This window comes from Monopterus albus, unplaced genomic scaffold (assembly GCF_001952655.1).
Source record: "Monopterus albus unplaced genomic scaffold, M_albus_1.0 scaffold282.1, whole genome shotgun sequence".
In the NCBI taxonomy this organism is placed as follows: Eukaryota; Metazoa; Chordata; class Actinopteri; order Synbranchiformes; family Synbranchidae; genus Monopterus; species Monopterus albus.
Window position 1 is genome coordinate 445,985 of NW_018128162.1, and position 23,679 is coordinate 469,663.

Below are 23,679 nucleotides of genomic sequence, written 5' to 3' on the forward strand. Positions count from 1 at the left end.
GTCACACTGTTACCCGGTGTGTGTACTGTGTGTTAGGCCTTTGATTGTAAGGAGGACACTGTCTGTGCCCCTGCAGTATCGCACATTTGACCTGTGTAAGCAGCTGTGGTGTAGCCACCCAGACAACCCCTTCTTCTGCAAAACCAAGAAAGGACCGCCCATTGATGGCACCATGTGTGGAAGTGGGAAGGTATTTATTTACTACTGCAATTTAACATTCAAATCTGGTGGCACACTAAGTCCAAATAGCAACTGTGTCTTGTACTGTTGGCCTGCTGCAGCACTGCTTTAAAGGGCACTGCATCTGGTTGACACCTGACATCATAAAGCAAGATGGAAACTGGGGTTTGTGGAGTGAGTTTGGCCAGTGCTCCCACACCTGTGGTGGAGGAGTACAGTTTCGCACACGTGACTGTGACAATCCAAGGTATGAAACTATGTTTCCCACTGTGTCTATGGGTATGTAAAAAGTGAAACTGCAAGTCTTCAGTCTGTACTGCTGCTGAATTCACCTAAAGCTCAATGGGGTTTTAGCAGGCATGCCTCAATATGAGCTCTTTCTTGATAGTCAGCTTCTGACATCTGTTGCACTGACTCTTAAGAATGATATTTGCAGAGGTTCGTTGCTCCATTAAAGGATAAGGTGGGTCATTTTCTATATTTGTATTTTCAGCAGTCTCCATACAGAGACTAAAACTAACAGTGAATTAGCTCTACTCACAGTTAATGGTCTGTCAGTGTGTCATTCCTGGATCAGCTTATTCACATGTGCTATAGACCTCGGTTGCTGATCAAAAACTCTTTAAAAACACATTAGTTAAACACACCGCTGCACTGGGTGACATATTTCTTTATTGGTAAACCCCAGACTCAAGCATGAAGAGCTAACGGATGGTAAAGAAAGCACAGAGCTCCCACAAGTTCTCACCCATGTGCAGTTGACTCTGGTTTGTTCTAACTTCAGGAAATTATGGCTGCATAGAGACTTTGGGGCAACAATGTCAGGTCTGGGGTTTTGTCATGAAAAAACGTGTCACCTAGTGCAGCGTTGTGTTTCCCTGATGTATTTTTAGTCATGAACAACAACAGAGATCGATTGCACAGATGAAGAAGCTAAACCAGGACTGACAGACATTAATTATGAGTACAGACAGTTCATTGTCAGTTCCAGTCTCTGCGTGGAGATTGCTGAAAATACTATTAATATAAAAAATGTTTGGCCTTATCCTTTAACATACTGTAGATCACAATACTTTGTACAAGGATTAAATGTATCATATTGATACCCCATTTCTGAAGTAAAAGCCAGTGAATTTTAGAAGATAATTATAATGGCCATTTAGACCAACTAAAATATTCATGCGTCCCTGGACTGCCTCCCTCTCAGACCAGCCAATGGGGGCCGTACCTGCATCGGGGCAACTTACCAGTTCCAGATGTGCAACACCAATGAATGCACGGACATCTACAGTGACACACGAGAGGAGCAATGCCACGCCTGGGACCCTCGCTTTGAACTTCACAGCAACGAGCACCACTGGCTGCCCTATGAACACCCAGACCGTGAGTATACACCCGCAGATGGAAAGGGGATAAAGACTGGGCAGAGAAGGAGGCTGTCAGAACAGATATCAGCCTGGAAATGACAAAGCCCCACATGATGATACATTGTGGAAGCAGGAATAAAAGCCAGAAAGAGGAAACAAAGACATAACTCCTAAATGTGGCTGGGTATTAGAGGGCATGTATATAGGTTGTGTTCTGTTATGGTCGACTACAGCCTCCCACAATAACACCCCATGTCTTTAGAAATCTCTTTAAAAAAATCTTTTTTGAATTTGGTGTCTTCCTTCTCCACCAATTCGTGGTCATTTAACCCCTCTTCCCCCGCTTCTTTCCTAGCCATATATCAGTTGGCACGTATGGACAAACTCTGGTTCATCCTAAAGCCATTTTACAATATTGAGATGTTTTAAGACTTGCGTGTGTGGCTGTCAGACCCACCCAACCCTAAATGGAGATGTCACTGCCTTCCTGATACATGCAAAATGATCGTCTACCTAAAGGGCAGCCCTAGAGCAGAATGCTGAGCTGTGCCCATATCTAAGCGGAGGTCACGCTACGCACACCCTGCTAAGAGGGGCTCAATTGTTTTTCTCAGTTTTTATCATTTCTAAATGTCATATTTTTCAGCAAGGCTTTCTCAGTCTCAGATTACTTTTCTGTGAGTTTGTGTGAGTGCGCGAACACAGATGTGCATGTCTCTGTGTGAGTGAGAGAGAGAAGAAAGTGAACAGGGAGGTGAAATTGAATTCCATTCATAGTCTATCATCGCCTGAGTTCCAGATAGTGTGAGGCAAGAAAAAGAGTGTCTGCTCAGAGTGTGAAATTGTAGTATTTGTTTAGAGACATTTGACACAATGTTGTGTTTTTGTCTCTATTTGGGTCTTTTTTTTTTCAACTCAACAGATATACTGTAAAAAAGTCTTGAGCAAAAGAAATAGGAAGCATAAAGCTGCCCAGTTTGTGTGGCTGCTCAGCCGACTGGTTTGAGGGATTTATCCAACTCTTTGGTCTGTCACATTAGATCTAAAGCCCAATACTGTCCAGTGTTTTCACAGTAAGATGTCTTTCAGAACACTTTGTGGGGCTATGTGCAAAATATGGTGTGTCTCAGGGGTCTGTGACCCCTTTAACATCTTGGACCTCCTGCAGACTGAAAATCAAAAAGTGCAAAGTGCAAACTAGCACAGAAAATGTGACTGATAGTGAACAAGTAACTGTATTTTGCAGCAGTGTGCAAATTACAAATACAGCCCAACTTACTTACTGTAACCTCTGCAGTTCTGCTTGTTTGAAAGGCCACATTTTAGCAACAACATACAATAAACCATCATAGGTGTTTAATTGTACTTTGTTGATGTTTAACCATTTGGATTGGAAGTTTTCTGTCTTGAGGTACATTTAAACGTATCATAAACCTACCTACACTGTAACATAGGAATGTGAGTACAAAGGTGTGCAAACAACACGGGTCCCCTCAAACACAATGTGTCATAAACATTAGAAGAGGCTTCATTCATAATCTAAGAAAGCAGTCAATGCAGTGTTTTTGTGTTGTCAGTTTAGCCTCAAAGAAATGTGTTTGTTCCACATATTACCATTCTACAATAGCACATATGCCACCTGTTTAATAGTGCCACAGTACCATAAGACAAGGTCTCTGGATTATGTCCATCTGTAATAAACATGGTGAAGCAGGAGTGCTCATTCTCACTGGAATGAACTGGCAGGTTTTGCCTCTGGAGGCTGGTGCAGTTGTAGGATGAACACAGACAAACAGGTCATCACACCAACTGACGGAAAGCTCATTTAGAACATAAAAATTAACCCCACTGGTTGTAAAAATGAAACCATCAGAAAAGATCTCAAATGTGCCACCTTGACAATCATTCGAATAATTGGGTCATGATTTATATGTGTGTGTGTGTGTGTTCCACAGCTAACTCACGCTGCCACCTGCATTGCCAGTCCAAGGAGACACGAGATGTGGTCTTCATGCAGAGAATGGTCCTAGATGGAACGCGTTGCTCATACAAGGACCCACACAGTGTGTGTGTGCGTGGGGAGTGTGAGGTGAGTGATAATTCTGCATGTGAGAAAGCAATACTACTGCGAATGTTCAGCATTACAATGTTGAAACTTTCCATGCCCTCGTGAACAGAAAGTGGGCTGTGATGGTGTGGTCGGCTCCTCAAAGCAGGAGGACAAGTGTGGGGTGTGTGGAGGTAACAACTCCAGCTGCAAAACCTTCAAAGACGCCATCACACGCACCGCTAAGAAACAAGGTAAACACACACTAATGGCCGCAATATCTACATCTATAGCAGACTTGGACTGCTACTGAACTCCATCAGTGTAGCAGCTGTTAGTACAGGATGAATAATTGGCCATAAACCGGACACTTTGCCTCTGTGTTTATTCATGTTTTGTGAAATGCTGCCCTCTAGAGGAGGATTTGGCACACTGTCCAAACCTCAGTGAGATGAGCTGTATCCATGCCACGAAGTTTCATATCAGCTAATATTTATTTGTATTTGTTTATTATCTAAATTAACTCTTGATGTAGTCACAAGCCTACATGAAGGCATCAGCAATCCCAGAATCAAATGTTTATTCTGAAGAGTAATAGTCAAAGCTGCAGGGATTTTAACTAGTTGGCAGGGATACTTGTTTGAAAAGAGCCAGAGCTCTTTACTGGAGTTTTGTGATGATGTTAAAGTTATGAATCACATGTGTGTTTCATTTCAGGTTTTCTCAAAGTACTTGAAATCCCCAGAGGGGCGAGACACTTATTGATTCAAGAGCTGAAGGCAACCTCTCACACATTAGGTATTAAACACCGTGTTGTTTTACTTCCATGTGTGTGCATGTATACAGCCTTATATTTGTGCATTGCATAAGTGTCATTAATGTTTTTACAGCTGTGAAGAACGTAGCATCGGGACTGTTCTTCTTGAACGGGGAAAATGAATACCCAGAGTCCCGCTCCGTCATAGAGAAGGGTGTGGAGTGGGAATATGAGAACGACAATGACAAGGAGACCCTTCAGACCACTGGCCCTCTGAGACATGGAATTCTCATCATGGTAAATAAATGAAGATAGCACTGGATTTGGTTTTACACTAGTATTTCTGTACACCAAATTATCTAAATTACATTCAAAACAACAGCTTTTGTCCTGGCTAGTCTGAAATCTTTAAGTTTTCGTTACATTTTCTCACTCGTTTTTGTTGGTCTTTCTTTCTGTAGATGAAATTACATGGAGATGAGGATGTGAATTTGTCTTATAAGTACATGATGAATATGGACAGTGATTTTGCAATTCAGAACAACATGCTGGTAGAGGACAGCGCCTATGAGTGGGCCCCAAAGAAATGGTCCTACTGCTCCAAGCCGTGTGGTGGAGGTACACATCAGCATGGAAAATACATGTTGTGAAACTGTCTCTGCTTTCATCTATGCAAATATTGCATTCCTGTCTTTATGTTTTTGTTCTTACATTTAGTAAATGTTTCTATTCCCTCTTGCTATAGGGAAGCAGTACCTGCGCTACGGCTGCAGAAGAAAAGTTGACAGTAAGATGGTCCACAAGAGCTTCTGTAACAAATCTAGCATGAAACCAAGAGGAGACACCAGAGATTGCAACCAGAAGCCCTGTCCTCCACCCATGTATGCATTGTCGCCAACTGTAAAAATATAACTCGGAGATGCTAACACAACTGTGATACACACAACATTCATTCAGCTGGCCCTGTTTTTCTGCTCTTTCACTGTTGACATCAGCATTGTAACATTTTTTGACTGCCCTCTTGTTTCTGTCTTTCTTGCAATGTTCTCCAGTTGGGTGTCAGGGGAGTGGCAGAACTGCAGCAAACCATGTGGAAAGACCGGCCTGCAAATTCGCTCGGTCAGCTGTGTCCAGCCATCAGACGACAACACCACACGCTCCATCCACAATAAACATTGCAATGATGACCGACCGGAGAGCCGCAGACCCTGCAACCGACACCCCTGCCCCACCCAGTGGAGAGTTGGACCGTGGTCACAGGTATATGGACTGGACATGGATCAGTAGGGTTTTCCAAAATGGAAACTGGAAAGTAGAAAATAATGTTTGAACAATAAGTGTTTTTTGCAGTGAAATGCTTTATATTTTTGTGTTGCAGCCTGCCAGCTGATATTTCTTTCAGATATTCAGTGTTTTACCACACGACTTTCTCAGAACTGTAATCTGAGAGCTGGTTTGACAAGCTTTTAGTTACTAATTACAGTAAACCAAGCCAAGGACAGTGATTTAAAAAAAGCAGGTTATTTTCATTTGCTTTACATGGCTTTTACTGCTTTACATTTTGTGAACTTGAAAACATTCTATGTCTATATTTAACAAGCCTTTTTTATAATGTGTTGGTTTGTGTGCATGTTCTTTATCTCCAGTGCTCAGTAACATGTGGTAATGGGACTCAGCAGAGACAGGCTCTGTGCCACACCAGGGACAACACCATTGGCCTGTGTCTAGACAGTAAGCCAGATACCATCAGAGTCTGTCGACTGGTTCCATGTCCCAGTGAGTGTTAATGAACTCCTGTATGTGTAAATTGTATTTATTTGTATTATCATTATTTATTTAAATTTGTAAAAGTGCTTTTAATTGCACAGAACAGCTCTGACACTAAATATGTCAGGTTGAATTTGGTGGACATGATGCACAGGAAATGTAGCACATTTAGACTATTATTTGACAAGTGCAATCATAAAAATGAATGTTTCACTCAGTGCAAACATCACACAGATTAAATGAGGAGCTAGAACAAACTGATACAGACTGCTGTGTTTACTGTACGTGATACTGTCAGACAATGAACCTTTATGGTGGAAAAATGGGATTAACAAGTAAATGGTAAAGAAGGACAGGTGATCAGACAAAAACTGCAGTAACCTGTGAAGCAGGTTCCATCCCACCTTAACTACTCTATCACTCTCCCCTCCTTTCTTTGCAGAGGGCTCCTCAGACCTCAACAAGAACGGCAACATCCTGATCCAGTGGCTGTCTCGCCCCAACCCCAACTTCCCGAAGATCTCCTCACGTAAAACCTCCCTCTATAGTTCCCAGCCTGGCCTCCACAGCAGCAGCCGCAGCTGCATGTCTGTCCTCTGCTGGGCCCTGCCCATCTCTGTCCTCCTGTCTCTGCAGGGCCGGCCCCGGCTGGCCCCCTGACCCGCCCTTCCCCTAAGTTCCATGTCTATGCCCACGCCCGTGAGCGAGCGGCAAAGCTTTTGCTTCTCCTTTGGGGGGGGATGTTGTCTCTCTCTCTCTCTCTCTGTCTGAGACGGCTCTGACTGGGGGGAGGTCTCTGGCTCCTGTGTGTGCTAGTTGGTTCTCTCTTGCTCTGTCTCTCTCTCTCTCTCTGTCTCTCTCTCCATTGTGGAGCATTGTGTTGTAACCGCTGGCCAGTCGAAAACTTAAAAGATCAACAAAATATTTGATGTGAAAAGGATTCGAAGTGGCAAGGTGAACAGATTTTTACTGACACTTCCTTAGATGTGTCGAAGAGGCGTTCATGCGCGAGGGATCCCCTCTGCGTTTGGCGGCCATGTTTTGCGCGAGCTAGCTGAGTGTTGTCATGAGTTAAAACTCCTAAGATGCAGCTGCGCTTTTTTTCCTCTTTGTAGCGCACTGTCATTGTGGGGAGAAACAGGTGTGAAAATAAACAGAAAGGCATATGAATATCTATATAGAAAAAAGTTATAAAAAATATGAAAGCTTTATTGTGAATGTGATCTTGTCACAATGAGGACATCTTTGCTAAAGTGCTCATCTGACATCCTGGGTCCATTCGGGGATGAGAATGGTGTCTCATTCTACGTTCCATTCTCAGACTGACAAGAACTCAGCACAGGGACAGGAAGTGACATTAAACATTTTGATTTTGGGGGGAGGGAACTGTAAGGTGAAGTCTTGAAGTAAAGGCAAATCTAAAAAAGAACTAAAAAAAAAAACAGGGTAGTCTGACCTCTTGAGGTTGCTTCCCATTTCACCTCATCATCAGCCATCCTCTCTTTGACTGTTATACTAAAATTCAATAAATGCAGCTTATTTGTGCTTGCAGACTTTAAACAAATACATCTATAAATATATTTGTATTTATATATACCTATAAATCTAAATCTATATGAGTAATAATATTAATAATGTTAATGTTTTACCATGAATAAGCTGTAGCTTATTTGCCTAAAACCTTTGGACTGCTATTGATCGCATAGATCCTTGACTGTTACGTGTATTTTTTTATTGATTTTACATGAATACAGATGAATACTTAATAAAGGTAAAGTGTTTCGGGGGAAGGGGTTAGACCTATATTATGCAGGACTTGGTCAGTTAGTTGCCTCTCCATTTTCTCAGATGGATCAGTGATTTATTGTCGCTTCTTGTCTTCTTTAAGGATAGGACCATGTTTTGTCATGCACATTTGCATCCATCACCAGTGTGTATGTATGTGTGTGAGTGTATCTGTGTCTGTGTCTACAGTATATGTGCATGGGTATATGTATGTAAACTTAGATGAGAAAGTAAATAGATGTGTGAATGAGTGAGAAATGTCTTGTTAGTGAAAATGTGTGGATGTGTGTGCTCACATAGGCATGTAAGGGTGCTTCATCATTTGGGCTTTCACACATGGCGATCAGATACAGAAATACCTCATAAACTTTGATTTGAGAGTGTCCGATGATCTCATTTTATTTTGATGAACATTAACCACATGAACAATGCCTTATCTTGGATTGAATGTAATGGCATTTATCTGTGAAAGAGATGGCTTTACTCATTCAACGTTTCACTCGGAATAGAGGCAGCTTCAAACCAACTTAACAAACTCACACCCGCCAACCATCAAACCTACCAAGGTGATGTCGGACCAGTGTCCGACAACTGGGAAGGGTTTACAAAGGGCCTAGGGTATTGACACATATGGCATCTAGAAAAAAGAAAAACACTTCAGACTTGTCATTGTATTGTGATCACATATTTTTGTTGTGACTATGTAGCGAGCTATCCAAGGTTTCCTTCTGCTGGAGTTGGACTGTTTGAGACCAAGCCAGACCTAGCAGTGCGATACTGTATATAACATTGGTGTTGACTGTATTTAATAATGTTCATGACTGTTATCTTCTTCTATAATATTCTATACTATGGGTAACTGTTTTGTGGCTTCACTGGCCTGCTGTGTGGGGCTGGCTAACGTTTGGCTAACGTTGAAGAAACATTCAGATGGACTACGTGCACTGCGTCTATATGCACTTTGATTTATCAGGGAAATTTTATTAATGTTTTGTAAATGTTTCATATGACACATAATGTGCCATTCCAGTTTTTACATCATCATGGAAATTATGTATTTTATTTAAACAGCAAATATCATTTATGTACTTCATGTTTTTTTTCCCCAATCGATAAACAGATTGACTGGTTGATTTCTAAGTAATGAAGTGTTTTACCAAAGTGACTGTGAACTTGTAACTTTCAATACAGTTGAATTATTTTTCTTAAGAAAAGAATATATCTATATATTGGTCTGGGGGGGGCGTACATCTCATTGTTTCAGTTTCTGTCATTCTCAACAGCAAAGTTGTCTCAATAAAAATGTTTTAAAAAGTGTGATCTTTCTCTCACTAGGAATGTTCGCTGGCTATATTCTTTGTCAGAGAAAATGCCAAACATTGCCAGGAGAACACAGTTATTTTTACTGGCGTGGTACAAAAAGGGTGCAAGTCAAGTAATAGACAATTAAAATGTAACTGCAAAATGATGCACACCTAAAGCAAATGTAGCACAAAGTTGCATAAGCAAGAGGAAATCAAAATTAGATATCAGATGTTTTAGACTGAAAAACAGTTCTATTGACAACACTAGACTGGCGACCCTTCTTTTTCCATCTCAGTTGCTGTCATGACTGCTCTTGGTGTTAAGGTTTTTCTCTCCCTTCACACATCTTCTGCTGGTCTGGCTTTACTACTGCACTCTGCATGGTATGGGAACACGCACAAACTCAAACACATGCATTTACTTTGTATTGTATAAGCAGGGACACAGAAGCCACTGCTAAATAATATACTGTTATTGTTGTATAATATGTCATGTAAAAAGACCCCTGCAATCAGATGTATGCACACACCCCGACATAGTCTATACCCCTCACTGCGCTCAGTCTCAACTCTGTTCTCTCCTTCACAGGCCGGCGTTGCCATGGAGACCGTACTGTGCTCTGTCGTGTGAAAGGGCTGAAGCACTACTGCTCCCTGCCGGACTACTGGCGCATGTGCTGCAGATCTTGCAGCGATGTCATTGGTACACAGCCTCCACCCAGCTCCACTTCCAGGTCCACCCCCATCACCTCCATCCAGTTCAGTGTTGCAGCTCTTCCAACCACCAGCACCCTCAGCTCTGGCTTCATCACCATCCAGCCCACCACAACTAGTAACACTCCCATTTCACCTTCAACCAAATCCAATCCAAATCCTTGGACCATCACTCCACCTCCTGCCCTCACCACTCCTGTTCCTCATTCCACCCCAGCTTCACTCAACACCAGAGAAATGATCACCAGTTATCCACCAGATGCCACCAGCGCTCCTGTCCCCTCTAGCACCTTTTTTACAGCAACCACCTCAGTTATTACAACTTCTCCCAGCTTTTCTGCACGTCCGCAACCTCTGCCTATCCCAGACATAGATGAGAGCACAAATCCACAGTTACAGAGTACTGCAAATAGTCCAACAACATCTGCCATGACTATCGTACGTTTTCTAGCAACAACCAGTTCAACAATGATGAATCCAACTGAAACCAGCACAAAAACAGACACTCTGCTGAAATCTAAACCAAAAAAGGATATTGTACCAAAGAAAAACACCAAAAAGGTGATTTTACCAAAGACTAATCAAAATAAGAATACTCCCATGAAAAATACTACAGGAAAATATGTTTCTCCAAAGAAAAAGAAAACAAACACTACTCCAAAAGAGAATACTCCAGCAAACAGCTATTCCAAAAATAATTCAGAAAAGGCTACTCCCAAACTCAGCAGTCCAGCAACCACGACCCTAAAAAATACTCCAGTAAACCTGACTCCCAAAAATACTACTCCAGCAAACATGACTCCCAAAAACACTGCTTCAGAAAAAGCTACTTCTGAAAAGACTACTTCAGAAAAGAGGACTTCTAAAAAGTCTACTCCAGCAAATGTGACTCCCAAAAAGACACCTCCAAAAAAAGCTACTTCCCAAAAAACTACTCAAGAAAAAGCTAGTCCAAAAAAGACTACATCCACAAATGCAACTCCCAAAAATACACTACCAGAAAAAACAGCTCCCAAAAAGATAATTACAGCAAACACAGCTCCCAAAGAGACTACTCTAGTAAACACGACACCAAGAGAGACTTTGCTAATAAACACGCCCCCCCAAAATATTAATCCATCAAACTCGACTCCCAAACAGACTATTTTAGTAAACACAACTCCAAAAGAGACTACTCTAGTAAACGTGGCTCCAAAAAATACTATTCCAGTGAACACGGCTCTCAAAAAGACTGCTTCAGAAAAACAAGCTCAAAAAAAGAAACCCCCAGAAAAAACAAATCCCAAAAAGACTAAACCAGCGAATGCAGCTCCCAAAAATACACCTCCAGAAAAAACTATTTTCCAAAAGATGACTCCAGAAAAGACAACTCCCAGGACAATTACAGCAAACACAAGTCCCCAAAATATTACTCGACCAAATCTGACTCCCCAAGAGACTGTGCCAGCAAACAAAATTCCCCAAAAGGTTTTTCCAGAAAAAACAACTCCCAAACATACTACTTCTGCAAACACGACTCCTAAAAAGACTCCTCTGGTAAAGACCACTCCCAAAAAGTCTCCTCCGGGAAAGACTCCTCCCAAAAAACCTATTCCAGTTAAGACTACTCCCGAGAAAAAAACGAAATCCACACCCAAAAAGGAGGTTCCCAAAAAAAACATACCAGCAAAGACAAAAGTGACAAAACAAAGTCAAACAAAGACAAACTTCAAAAAGAACCAAAAATTTCTGGCCAAAAGTGCTACAAACTTACAAGTGAAGGTTTTTCAGAATAAGGCCACAATGAAAAAGAACAATCCATTTTACTACACCACAGCTCCCTCTTCCTATACAAGCCTAGAACCACCAAGGGAATACTTTTCGTCCCCTATTTTCTCTAGCGCAATTGTATATGATACATCAGCAAACTTGCCTTTACAAGAGTCAGGATCCAATGCCATATTCATCAATAATGACACAACAGCTACAGATGAAAATCCACTGTGGTACCATGACAGCACAGACACTGGAGTGACAGCACATAGCAGCTTTGATAATCTCGTACCACCCTGTGGACCCATTGATGTTGATGCTGCCATGATGTCTAGTGGAACCATGACATTTAATGAAGGCACAACGACAAGCAGCAGCGATAACATAGTAACCAGTGGGACCATTCTCAGTGGTGATAAAATCACAATGTCCTACAGCAACGTGGAAGTGCTGGACGACAGCCTCACCATGGTGATCCAAGCCATCAGCAGTGAGGGTAAGACAAATCCCACTTTCTCACCTTGGTTGGACCTCTCTGAGCACATCCCGTCGCATGCTCCCATGAGAACCTCACACCTTGCCACCAACTCACCTTCCTCTGGCTTCATTCTGACAACAGAAAAACCAGCCATCACAGTAGTCTCTATTATGGGACCTCAGCAAAGAGCTGAAGAGAACACTGAGAACAATTCCATTAACATCTTGTATAACAGGATCGTCAGCGTGGACAGCGACATCACGCAGAACAACCTGGTCCCAAAGCGTCGGGTCAACCTCAGAGAAAGAACCAGGAACAAACGCATTCAGGAGCTTCTGGAGGAGAAGCGTAATTTTCTCCTGAGGATGAAGAGAGGTCATGCAGCTAAATAGAGCAAGCCTTCTCATTTCTCTTATAGAGATGAATCTTGTCTTTACAGACTTTTGTAGGCCTTGTTTAAAACCCTCTGAACTGTTGCAATGCTTTCTATGAGGCCTTCTAACAACAAAAGAAACTGTCATATGACAATCAGGACAGTTTCAGAGAGAGAATATTATTGCCAAATGTTTGAACAGTTGCCTTGAATAAAGAAAAGCTCTTTAGAGTACAGACTATTGCGGATTTAAAGCAAATGGCCTTGCCTGTGTAAACACAGTAATGAGAAACAGAAGGGATGAAACGTGTACATCCAGTTTGACCAGCACTTTAGAAAGCCGGCGTTAATCCTGCCAAACCATCCGTAGTCTTGTTTGAGGATTCGCTCACTGGGTGATGTAGATAACATGTAATGTTCTTTGTAAAACTGTATTATCCCTTCTGGCACTTATGAAGCAACAAAATCTATGACTTAAACTCCAAATCTCATTTCCCCCAAACTGATATGAATACATCTCAGCCAACTAATAAAAGCTACTGTCAGATGAAAATGTCTCCTTTGTAAGTGGACAGTATTATGAATACACTATATACATTGCAGATTGGAGCATTTGGAAGTCTGAAAGCAATGTGGTACAGCCTAACACTCAAAGTCAAAGTTTCCTTTTGATTTGATTGGATTGTGAAAGTTTGCACTGCTTAGATCGTGTTGCCTTTTCTAAAGCTAATGTCTGTCTGACTGCATAGCATCTCTCCTCTTTCGAGAAGTTAATTAAGTGTAGTAGACTGGCGAGGGTTAACAATGTGCCTCATTCATTATTTTATGTACAAAGGGAAGAAAACACAAAAAATGCTTGTTTGTACTAACTATCCACAGAGAAGCTTTGAGGGCCAGTATACTTTCTTTTCAAAAGGTTTTATCACTGGTGTATCTCTGACTTGCAGCAACTGCAAAAGCACATATGAGCTTTCTGTATGGTATCTGCACATATGAGAAAAAGAACCATGTTTAATATTTATTAAAATGTTAGTGCCTGTGGTATTTTGCAAATTGGCAGTGTTGTGTGATTTTGTTCTAATGACAACTACCATGCTGACCAGTTATGTCGCTCCTGATAGGCGGTACACAGCTGCTGGTCACCTGTTTGAGTTTGAGTCAGTCAACAATCCCCTCAGTGTATCAATAGCTTCCAAGCTCTTCTCCTGTCTACACTCAGCTGGCAGATTATTAGCTATCGCATATGGAAAAAGTGTCTGCACACTGACAGAGCATTTTTAAGTTTATTAGGTTTGCCAAGATAAATGTAATAATGAGGTTATGTTTACCTTAGTCTCAGTTTTAGCAGGAAATAGGAATCGTGGAATAGGAAAGTAAAAATTCAAATGTAATTCATTAGACTTTAGTGTCAGACTATGATCATGATTTTTGTCTTTTGTGACATTCAAAGTTCTAGTTTGAAATATAAGCATTATAAACGTCACAAACATATACAGGTGGTTATACTGGATAACACTACATTATATTGTGTTAGTTTGCCTGCATTGTGTGGATTTTTTTTTTTTTTCCCAAAACACATCTCAAAACAACTTCTTGGAAGAAATAATCATCTTTCTGAGAAAACTCCTCCCTCTGCCCTTTAAAGGACGACTATACTGTACGATCATTTCTAAGAATCCCTCTGGCAGCTGGAAGCTCAGTTAAATCAGTAACAGTTATACAAGATACTTGGAGCACATGCACGTACACACATACAACTACCTACTACCTGACACACTTACTGTATATGCAGTACATCCTGTGTGTGCAAAAAAAAAATCTGGCTAATTGTCAGTCTTTCCACAGTGCACACATAATAAAGGTTCATATGCTGTTGGTTGTTGCAGAAAGCCATCAAAAAACAACTGGACCCATCTGTAATCTCTTTAATATGCCTGCTGCTGATAAGACAGTGATTTCCCTGTAAACACATACAGAGCATCAACTACAAATGGCAGTGTAACTGGTGTTCAGTCCTGCTGTGTTTCATGAATTTACATCCTTGAAGCCTGGTTGATGTTGTGCCTGCATTTGTCACTTGCAGAATGCACATCAATGACTGCAGTCAGTGTGATGCCTGAGAGGCTGTCAAGACTAGACCTAAAAAAACGCTGCATAGTGAGATGTGCGGGTGTGTGTGTGTGTGCCTTTGTATTACTTATTGTATTACATTATGGGGACCGAAACTCACATTGTGGGGACTCGGCCTTCATTGAATTTTAGGGTGACAACATGGTTTATGTATAGGGTCAGGGTTAGGCAAGTAGTGGTTATGGTTAAGGTTAGGAAAAATCTAAAGGAAATTCATGTAAGTCAATGTAAAGTCCCCACAAGGAATAAAAACATGTGTGTGTGTTTGAGGTAAATTTAGTTCCTTGTGACTAGTCCATTAATTCCATAAACAGCCAACAGTCTTTATATAGGCTGGATGGAAAAAAGACGTGACTCATCTGATTCAATGGGGGTCATGCTGCCCCTGATACACACACAGCTATGTCTTTCTATGGTTGTGAGGACACTTACTGACATTATGCAACTCCTAGCCCCTTACCCTGCACTTAACCATCACAACTAAATGTCTAACCCCATACCTTCCCCTACCCTAAACCAGATTCTAACTTGAATACTAAAACTAAGTGTTATTTTCCAACACAATGTAATAAACACACGCATTCAAACATTCACTTAATTGTCTTCTGTTTAGGGTCAATATGACCCCAGAGCCACTTAAGCTGTTTAAAAAAATAGATTTGTCATAACAATTTTACCATAATACTTAAGCATACACGTACAGACTCCCTGTCGTGCACAAATCAGAGCCCTGAAAATTAGAAATGGAATTCTCCCATGGGGAGGGGGCATGAGAATCTGGCAATCCCTAGGAAAACTGCTTACCTCTTATAGAGTGGAGCAAACAACAAAAAAGGGAAAAACAGAGCCATTTCAACCAAACTTGTTTATGCACTACTCTGAGTTTTTTTGGATGAGATATGACTTTGTAATGAGTAAAAAAAAAAGCTTGGTCCAAGATACTGACAGGTGATGAAGATCATCCCAAATGCCCTCAAAACTAATCTAACTGATTAATAAACAAACACCAATATGTGAGCAGGGTAAATAACAAAGCCTAGTATCCAGCCACTTGCTGTCCCATTTCAAGCAAAACACAAATAACAACCAATTTTACCACAAATCTTTCTTTATGCTAATGCAGCACACTTGCCCCAAATCCTCAAAAACTGGTTGAAAAGCTGAAATGCCTTTTATATTTCTTTTGAATATTCCTTTAACCAGAAATTCACCCAGTTTTGCCTTGGTCAGACATCATGTCTGCCAAAATATTCTTGAACTAGTAAAGTAATTAATCAAGCGGGGTTCACCGTAATGTCAAAATCAAACCCATTTCAGTTGCCTACATACTGTAATAAAGAACAGTGTATGAAAGATCAAGCAGGTTTCTTACAAATTACAAAGGCTTAACTAATGACAACAGGGGGACAGTGTTCACAAATGTGACTCTTGTTCTGTATAGCCAGCAGCAAGTGGTCCTGTGATCTCACACACACACACACACACACACATGCAAGGATACACATGCAGAGCTCACGTGTGTATCGAATTGCAAGATTCACATTACATGTTTTACTAGATAAGGTCAAACCATTTTACAACAGCTGGAGATTTTTGTTAAAGGATCGTTCATTGTGGCAGATTCTGACCGTGTTCACCTCTGGCCTGTCATATTTAGAAGTGGCAGTGCTTGAAAAAATAAAGAAGAAAATAAGCCTTAGTCTCTTTTCATCCCTCTGTTTTCCTCTTTTGTTCTCCTTCTGTCTCATCTTTTTCTCTCACTCCCACCATCCCCCTTCCTCTTTCTCTTTCTTAGTCCTCCTTCGTCTGCCTCTGTTTTTCTCCCTCCATCAATACAGTCATCCAACAACAGTGCTGGGGCTGAGGAAATGGACGGTGTGTCTATTTTTAGAGCCAGGGAAGGAGGGCAAACCAAAAGTAAGCTAGGGAGAGAGGGAGGGAGGGAGGAGAAGGGATGTGAGGAGAAGATAAATCTGCATTCGACCGCTGCCTCTGATCAGAGACGGTTGGAGTGCACTCGAGGAGAAGCAGCGTCACTGGCTGGAAACACAGCATCATAAACAAAAAGACACATCCAGCAGCACAAAGGCTTCAGACTCATATTTGAAATTGCAAACACAGAGAGAAGAAGAACCGATCAACTGGACTTGACAAGGAGCATCTGTAAGTGGGTGAGTGTGAAAGTAAATGATGCAGAAAAACCGTACATAATTATTGATAATGCTCAAGGCGAACATACACAGGAGCAGCTACTTCAGCTGTGGAGCCAGTTTTAGCTGCTGCATGTGGTCTAAATTGAGCAATGGTTACACCTTGGAAGAATCCAGGGGAGGCTGGCATTTTGGTTTGGCTTGCACTAATTTTGGCACGGAGGTCTTGACAAAAATATATTGTAGGCTATACTTGGGGTTATAACAATGTGAGGTTACATAAGAAAATATTCGGTGGCTTTATGTGACTGAGGTGGCTTTCAGAATGGTCATCTATTTCTGTCGCCTCTTGCTGGGATTGTTTGTGTTTTGGGTTGTTTACACTGCCACTCCAGAGTAAGCAGGGCATGGCATCTGAAATGGGGAAGAGGAGAGGAAGGTTTAAACTGTACAGTATGTGAATTAAATTAAAAATTCTCAGAAATGCTCCTGAGATAAAAATTTGTGTTAGCACACAAATCTGGGCTAACCAGAATCTAAAATCTAAACACAACCTCTTTCCTCCTTGTCTCTCAGCTATGCGGCCGCAATCGAGACCGCTGTCCAAGAGAAGACTCCTGCTGCCCACAATTAGAGAGGGCACAGAGGAGACTGTGAGGGATCTGGATGAGGCCAGCACAGCCCACATTACCAGTCATGGCCACTCTGTCTCCTCAGAGGACTACCTCCTTTCCATCTGCCAATTGGCCCACCCCACCTTCCCCACCAGGGATGTCTCCCCGAACAACATCCGCACACGTCAGCCGGATGCTGTGCACCACAGGCCGACACTGTCACGGCTCAGTGGGACTACGTCAACCACCTTTGAATTCAAACCCGCAGAGAAGGCGCATGCCATTAATGCTCAGCAGGAGCAGGAGAAAGAACTGAACAGCAAGTTGATGTTTGGCAATTCTGACCCTCTGGAGTATCTTTATGGACACCAGAACAACCTCTCAGGAGGGGTGAGGGGGGCTTTTGTTGAGGGAAGGTTTGTGAGGCAACATAGGCATATATGGGGTGGCCAGGCTTTCTCCAGAGCCCACAGCTTCCCCCCTGCTTCAAATCTAGACCTCCCACACCAGTGCAAGAGCAGCTGCCCCGAATTTCAAACCATCACTAACAGATCAGTTCCAAATATCTCCCCAGAACACAACTTGTCCAGGTTGGAGGCCAGGAGAGGCAGCCCAGCCTGCACAGGAGCAGAAGGAGAGAAACAGAATCCAACTAGCAAACAATCCCTCATCGCCCAGTGGATCTCCGGCTGCAGGTCAGCGTGGAGGGAGGCGCGGGTGCGAGCCTGTGTGCTGCCTGCCATAGCTGAGATATAGGGAACAGGCGAACAGACACTGTGACAGAAAACATTCCCAATGAATTGTCCTTTTTTTGTCAGTGCATGACACAGTGATGTTAGGAAACATGTAGAAATGTATTATGAGAGATTTGATTAATACACATTTGAAAACATACAGATACAAGTAAATATTGTCATGGTTGTCCATGTGTAATGTTATATCAGTGTCATTGCTTAATATTACAACCCTCTTACTCTTGATATATGCTGATAATCGTACAAAAACTGACTAATCTGCAAAAATCCTTTTCTAACTTTGTGTTTTGTGAACTAAGTATAAATAAATAAACTAACCTTTTGATACTCTTAACCAAACTGTATGATCAGTGTTATTTGTCAAGCTACAGTCTGTGTTTTCCTCAAAAATGAACTCCACTCCCGGCTCTGCTGGTGCCAGGCACTGGAGTTTCTATGGTAACTGTCATGGGATCCTGCACTGTGCAGAGAAACACAGGCAGAGTGAAGATGACACCGCTGAACCCAAACATGCAAGATGCAGGTCATCTGTTGTCATACTGGTACAACAGCACTGGCTGTACGCCGCAAGGAAAAATAAGGAAAAAGAAGGTATAATAAGGAATTGATATTATAATTAACAAGAATGCATTTCAATGTTACTAACAGAAGACTGAGAATTTTATTGTAGAGCAATTTGAACAGAAAATGATGATTGCTCACTGAGAGGATTGGTTAGGTCATGCCTGAAAACATTTCAACGTGAAGTGACCCTTGGATGTAGTTTTGAATCTGAAACACTAGAGGGCAGGCTGATGTTATTCACTACTATAGGAAACTGTGACATTATTGTGGCATGTGTTCTCCACAATATTGCCATTATTAGAGGGGAGCAACACCCTGCGCTACAAATACAAGACCCTGAGGAAGACTCCATCCACCCTGCAGATTACCAGGATGGAAGGACAGTCAGAAATAGGATATGCCGTAATGCCTTCTTGGATTAATCAACAACCACCACCATCACCACCACCACCGATGAAAGAAAAAAACTGAATAAATGCAAATCATAATTTATTTGGGTTTCTTCATTTCCTACAAATACTAAAGCAATTGTTAGATTTCAAAATTTGTCCAATAATTCATACAATTCACCTGTAACTATACACTCACCTCTAGCTTTTGTTTGAGAATTTCAATTTCTAGATCTGTCTTTTCAATCTGGCGGTCCAAGTATAACATTTTTTTAATAAGATGCATTTTATACAACTCCTTAACTGGTAACTGTAAATACAGAAGATTTAGAGTTACATGACATAGTTCCTCATTAATTATACAGATTTAAACTCTGGCATTTACTGAACATCACTGAACTGTGTTCATCTGCGCAGCAGCATTTGACGAACCCTCCTCCTGCTGTTCTTCCACACTCTGGGGCAGAGGGGAGATAATAATGTCAGTATACTTGGAGATAGATTTACATCCTTTAGGCTACTTCACACAAACACTGGCACTCCGAATGTGTAGCTCATTTGATGTGTATACACTGTATTAATATTACCTCTGTAGACCTCTCTGTGGCAGACATAGTTTCATTATCCTCATAGTCCTATGAAGACGAGCATTTGGTTAGAGTACACTTTATAATACTACCTATCATAATTTAAGCTTTATTTAGTAGGATACTTACAACAGCCTGGGGTTCTGCTGTGACAGGAGGCTCCAAAAGGCAGATATTACCATCAGAATCTGTTAAGACCCACAAAAAACCCAACCCAGAGTGTAATAAATGGATATATCAAAAGTAGCCTATGTAAAAAATAGAATATATAGGTAGGCCTCTTACATGTAATGAATGCACTTGTATCCTGGGGAGTGACTGGTTCTGATGAACTCCCTCCAGGAATTCCCTCAGCCACTGGCTTTCCAGTGCTCAGGCTGAGGGCCATCTCCTCTGCATGTGTCAGTGGTGGTGGTGCAGGTCCTCCACCAGTTTTTCTGCCCTCAGCCTTCTTTCTGTTGGCTGAGTAGAAGTCAAATGATTTAATTGTGTGAAAACAACATTACACCCATGTTGAAAATGCTGCTGCACTGCTATACTCTGCAGGCTATTTAGTTATTTAATATGTCAAATGTTTGTAAAGTCAGGTAGTCTACACCCATGATATGATCAAGCCTTACCTGTTTGAATTATGTTTTTATATTTCATTTTTAGCTGCTGCCACGTTCTTTTTATGCCTGCAGGATTGCACCTACATGAAAAATAAAATACAATTCTTATATTACTACATCAGTCTTGGGTACATTTTAAAAAAGGTATTTTGATTAATGTAATAATTACTCTCCATAAAACGTATTGGATTACCTATTACTCATTACCTTACAAATCCCATATCAACCACAATAGGAATTTTAAGCAAGGGTAGACATAAAACTGCACTTTTAATTCGTACAAAAATCGGCATTTTATGCAATTACTGACGTTACTCATTAAATTATTGAAGAATTAAGAACCATTCCTTACTTTACAAGTGACAAATAATAACATTACTAACATTATTTAGTAATTACTTACACCAAACACTGTATGATTAAAATGTAAACGTACGCATTGACTCGGGCAGCTATTTTCCCCCAAGCTAACTCTCTCTCTTTTCGCCGCTGCAGCCGTGTTGCTTTTCTTTTATGAAATATGGGCTCGTAGTCACTATATGCTTGTAGTAGCACATCAATTTCTGTCGGGGAAAAACGCAGACCTATTTTTTCTTGGTCCTGTTGCCATGGTGACTCGTAATGTCTTCACTCCATTGTTCAGGGCTTTCTATAGTCGCGCTGCACGCGCCTAACTCTGAGTCAAACAACTCAGAGTTGATTAAACCAACTCTTTTCAGCTGTTCTGAAACCGAAGACTCCAAGTTTTCCAACTCTGTGTAAGTCAACTCAGAGTTCAGGTTTGAACTCTGAGTTTGTTAAACCTCCTTCTTGAAACGGGCCCCTGTTCAAAATCTTTATTATTATTGTTAGTATTATTAGTAGCATTAGTATTGTTGGTGGTGGTGGTGGTGGTGGTATTGTTATGAATATTATTATTATTTGTAGTAGTAGTAGTATTAGTGACGATGTGTATGTAACATTAAAAAAGAAACATCCGAACAAAGGGGTGAGCATGCACACTGATATTTCCAGTAAGAGAAAACCACTCACACAGGAAAAGAGTTTTTGGGGGTTGGAAACTCTCCAAGTCTTGTGCAGTCATCTGTCTTTTCACACTTACCTCAGCGTGCTCAAACGATAGTTCAGGCCTGTCGTACCCCTTTTGTCAGCCAGTCAAGACAGTAACCTAACCCTAACTTGTGAAATGATAAGAAATATAAACTTTCTGTTCGGTTTCTTTTGTTTGATTAATTTGAAAATCAGGTGTTTTCAGACAAATGAAAATAACTGTTTTCATCTAGGCTTACCACCCCTGCAATAATATGATTTCATTTTTATGTTTTGTTTTCGTGTGTGTATGTGTGTGTGTGTGTGTGTGTGTGTGTGTGTTAGAAGGATTACACACAAACAACTGGGTAACTCATCAGCATATTTGGTACTGATATTGGTGGGGGACAAACCCTAGAAGTGATTAGATTTTGGTTGAAAAAGGTCAGAGGTCAAGGTCATAAAAATAACAAAAATCACAAGAATCCCTATTTTTAAAGTGGGGTCAAATTTAAAAAATTCATATAATTTGACACACATATGTAGGGTGGTGATGTCTATCACCAGACCAGATTTAATCCATTCAAATTTTACACTGAAACCCCCATTCAATGCATATTTTCTGTCATATCTTGACCTAGAATGAAGATAGAACCCTGAGATGTTCAGGTAAAATGCACAGTATAAAAGATTACCAAGGATTTTAGGACATTTTGTGTTGTTCTGATCTCATTTTTCACAAGGTACCCATTTGTATGAGTGAATGTTGTGCCTTGACGGGGTACATGCACACTCTGACTACTCTTGTTATTTCTGCAGTGCCTGTGAGGTTAAAAATGGTTATTGTTCCAATTATGTGTATTTGTAAAACAACATTATTGTTACCAATAATTTATTTACCTAAAAACTAAATAAGATGGGACCTTTAACAAATAGGGTATCATCTCACCCAGACTGTAGTAGGTATCAACCATAGGAACCACACAAAGAAGGAAAGGTCATAATATCAACTGAAACTACTGAGTATCCTTTTGACCTACACCAGCAATTCAGCAACACAAAAACACAACTCTCTTTGTTCGGCAACAGTTTGTGTGAATAAACTCTACAAGTCCATTGCAGAAGCTACTTGTAAAAAATAATACAAAGACTTTTCCCACTTTACTTAAGAATGTGAATACCCTTTCCAATTCAATAATTTTTCACTTTTTGACACTAATCACTTAGTTGTTCGTCATAGCTTGTCTGCCCAGTGTAGAAGTCATGTTAAATGAAATGAGAAGTGCAACCACTCCAGGATGCGTACCCTAAGCCCGCAGAGGAAGAGGCTCTGCTGTGACACTATAAGTTCCTGTCTTGCATGGAGCCACACTGCGGTATTTGCTTTTAGTGAAGAGATGTGTTGCTTCATACAAAAGAAGCATGAATTATTTAAGATGGGTATAAATGGTAATCCCCTTGCATACCCACTCACATTCACTCTCCGCACAGCCATTAGGGAAAGTGGAAAATACAAGACAACTGTTTTCCGTTAACCATACTAATAGTCATATATGTACAATACACAGAGCTGGACCTCAGACCGTTCATTTTTGTTCCTGTGCCAGCAAGCGAGTACAGGAACGAGCTGTACGTTTGTATCGATGTGAGCTGGTGTACTTGAACTCCAGGCCTTAAGGAGTAAAACCAATTAAATATTAATTGACGGGATGTATAAAGCTTGCTGAGTGCAGGCAGTCTGTCAGACTGAAAGTGACTGTAGCAGAGGTGAGAACAGTAGTAATTCTTAGTGTGACTCAGTTTTATACACTCATCTGTTGTATTGTAGTAGGATTTCATGTTGACTATAAGTTCTCTTCTGTGACAAGGACCATTTCAGAGAAGTCACTCCTGCTGACCATCTGACCACTGTTTAGCCTGTATCATGTGCAGCAATAGATGAAACTCCCTTTCACGTTCCTGTGAGGAAAGACCCCTGTATCTTAAATTAGCACAGCTCGGCTTCAACAGATTTCCAAAGAACTTAAGCCTGTTCCTTGAAACATTAAGCAAAAATGCATTTTTACTATAAAACCAATTTTGAGGTCCAGTGTAAACTGTCTCAGGTTTGCCACTTCTCACTGTATCTCCAAATATGATTATTTTGAAGATACACAAAATGCTCCAGCACGCTCACAAAAACCACAAGATTGTATTCAAATGTGCTGTCACCAATTTGCTAGTTTTGGTTTTAGTTGCCCAGGTTTTGAGATATCTAAATCTTTATTTAGTTATCTACTTTGAGATATCTAAACTATTCTGTCTTCACCCCAAAGTAGACACATGT

General features: G+C 41.0%; 2 protein-coding genes across 3 annotated transcripts in view; both read left to right on the top strand.

The window, feature by feature from the left end:
* The window catches only part of LOC109973159 (A disintegrin and metalloproteinase with thrombospondin motifs 2-like), a 112,540-nt gene extending 99,016 nt beyond the window's left edge, over positions 1-13,524 (top strand). The window contains exons 10-22 of the mRNA XM_020622543.1: positions 77-190; positions 282-427; positions 1,388-1,563; positions 3,503-3,636; positions 3,725-3,848; positions 4,312-4,392; positions 4,485-4,648; positions 4,813-4,969; positions 5,097-5,232; positions 5,404-5,611; positions 5,998-6,127; positions 6,561-6,647; positions 9,797-13,524. Of these exons, the coding sequence (XP_020478199.1) occupies positions 77-190; positions 282-427; positions 1,388-1,563; positions 3,503-3,636; positions 3,725-3,848; positions 4,312-4,392; positions 4,485-4,648; positions 4,813-4,969; positions 5,097-5,232; positions 5,404-5,611; positions 5,998-6,127; positions 6,561-6,647; positions 9,797-12,543 (4,404 nt within the window). The 3' untranslated portion in view covers positions 12,544-13,524. The remainder of the gene's footprint in view (positions 1-76; positions 191-281; positions 428-1,387; positions 1,564-3,502; positions 3,637-3,724; positions 3,849-4,311; positions 4,393-4,484; positions 4,649-4,812; positions 4,970-5,096; positions 5,233-5,403; positions 5,612-5,997; positions 6,128-6,560; positions 6,648-9,796) is intronic.
* Positions 13,525-16,586: 3,062 nt separating this feature from the next.
* LOC109973169 (uncharacterized) lies at positions 16,587-18,490 on the top strand. Of its 2 annotated transcripts, none has more exons than XM_020622560.1 (2): positions 16,587-16,817; positions 17,381-18,490. In XM_020622560.1, exon 2 carries the CDS (start codon positions 17,383-17,385, stop codon positions 18,172-18,174), a length of 792 nt encoding a protein of 263 aa, XP_020478216.1. In that variant the 5' UTR covers positions 16,587-16,817; positions 17,381-17,382; the 3' UTR covers positions 18,175-18,490. The 2 variants fall into 2 exon arrangements, with proteins under 2 accessions (XP_020478216.1, XP_020478215.1); XM_020622559.1 differs by having other exon boundaries at positions 16,588-16,825.
* The last annotated feature ends 5,189 nt before the right edge of the window (positions 18,491-23,679 follow it).

Coding starts and splice junctions, on each gene's coding strand:
- LOC109973169 (XM_020622560.1), top strand. CDS start 17,383: ATGCGGCCGCAATCGAGACCGCTGTCCAAGAGAAGACTCCTGCTGCCC.